The following is a 1,696-nucleotide window of genomic DNA, read 5'->3' as shown; positions in this document are numbered from 1 at the left end:
TATTTGTAACAATCTCAAACTGGAAACAACCCAAATGTGTCAGTTAGTGAGTGGAGGAACAACCTGTAGTATATACATAGCAAAGAATTATTACTCAGCAATAAAAAGAGGTGTACTGTTGATATACTCCACAACATGAATGAATCTTCAACGTGTTATGCTATATAATGTATTATTTCATTTACATGATGTTCTGGAAAAGACAAACCTATAGGCAGATAACAGATTAGTGGTCAGGGGGTGGGAGAGGGGTTGACTAGCTCAAGAGAATTTTGTAGGCTTATGAAACTTTTCTGTATGTTATTGCGGTGGTGGTTACACAACTGTACATTTGTCAAAACTAATAGAATTTTACAATAAAAAGAGTGATTTTTACTGTCTGTAAAGAGGGGCGAAAAAAGATAATGGGAAGAGGAAATTTGTCCAAAAGATAATGGGAGGAAATAAATTAGAAAGNCTTATATTAGAAGATTCATTTAGCTCAGGTGAAGACAGCAAAAGTTAATCACTGGGGTCGAGCAATACTGATCAAGGGGAGGGAAAAACAAGACTGTACCAGGAAATGAATGTGATCTATGTCACACCAAGGCAGTAACAGAAATAAAGTGAGATACCTTCATCCTGAAAAAGGTGATGCTTGTTAGCAGGTCAACAGTTGACTTGAGGTCTTGCAGTCTTTCGGTATTGCTGGCAGGAAAGTTTTCCTGGTTAATTAGGAAACAGAAAATGGATAAAGTTGTCAGCATTAAACCTCCAGTGGGAAAATAAACTAAAACTAGTTTTCTGTGAAAGAAGATGGAAAGTAAACTGCACAGAACTTTAAAAAATCCCTTAAGTGTTTACAAAATATTTTTATCACAGAACATTATGAAAAATAAACAAGTTGGAAATATTCTCTTCTTAGTCTTAGAAAGCCATACATTTTTATTTATCCCCACAATGGAATAAAAATATGCAAAACAATATCATTATTTCAACGTTATTGTGTAATTAATCCTTGTCCATAGATAGTTTTGCTACTAGAGGAAGGGAAGGCAACATATATTTGAAAATATTTTTACAATTTTGTCAAGATAAGCAAATTTTTTTTCCAAAAATTCCCTTGGGAATTGTACACATGCTTTAGTTATTTTTAGTTGCAAACAAACTTTTAAAGGTATTCCTTCTGCCCTCTGGTTCATTCCCCACTCGCTGATTGCTATCATCTGGCGTCACCTCCCAAATAAACTATGTGCACTGGGAAATAAGTGAATAGATTAAATAAATATATGTGAAAAAGAAAAAAAGATTTTACTGTATAGTCTCTCCTGAAGTACTGCAGATTTCAACAAAAAGTTTCACCATCATTTAAAAATACAGATGTTTACAATTTTTAGGGAAAGGAAAGGTATAATTATGAAAATGTTGAAGTAAGAAACAATTTTAACATTGAGAAATTGAACATGCTGATGTTAGCATGCTCTCAAATTGGCTTTCTAATGAGTTGTCAGGAAAACCACAGCCAACTTCTAGATATTCGTGAAGTCGAGCAGAGTTGGGGGGTGCCTCAATGATGGTGAACAAGGTGGCCTCAAGGCCCTTCCTGCCGCCAAATATCTTTTTTTGTTTTTTTTTGTTTTGAGACTGGCTGCACCGTGCTCAGCCAGTGAGCGCAGCGGCCATACCTATATAGGATCTGAACCCGCGGCGGGGGGGC

At 35.8% G+C, this 1,696-nt stretch overlaps 1 protein-coding gene across 1 annotated transcript in view; it reads right to left on the bottom strand.

Moving 5' to 3' along the window:
• The window catches only part of LOC103598376 (protein unc-13 homolog C-like), a gene marked incomplete at both ends in the record, with an annotated part of 259,099 nt that extends 258,395 nt beyond the window's left edge, over positions 1–704 (bottom strand). Inside the window, one exon of the mRNA XM_008582367.1 lies at positions 615–704. Coding sequence (XP_008580589.1) covers positions 615–704 — 90 coding nt within the window. The remainder of the gene's footprint in view (positions 1–614) is intronic.
• Positions 705–1,696: the final 992 nt, after the last annotated feature.

The sequence above is a fragment of the Galeopterus variegatus genome, unplaced genomic scaffold, assembly GCF_000696425.1.
Source record: "Galeopterus variegatus unplaced genomic scaffold, G_variegatus-3.0.2 Scaffold2593, whole genome shotgun sequence".
Lineage (NCBI taxonomy): Eukaryota > Metazoa > Chordata > Mammalia > Dermoptera > Cynocephalidae > Galeopterus > Galeopterus variegatus.
This window is presented reverse-complemented; position numbering and strand designations above follow the sequence as displayed.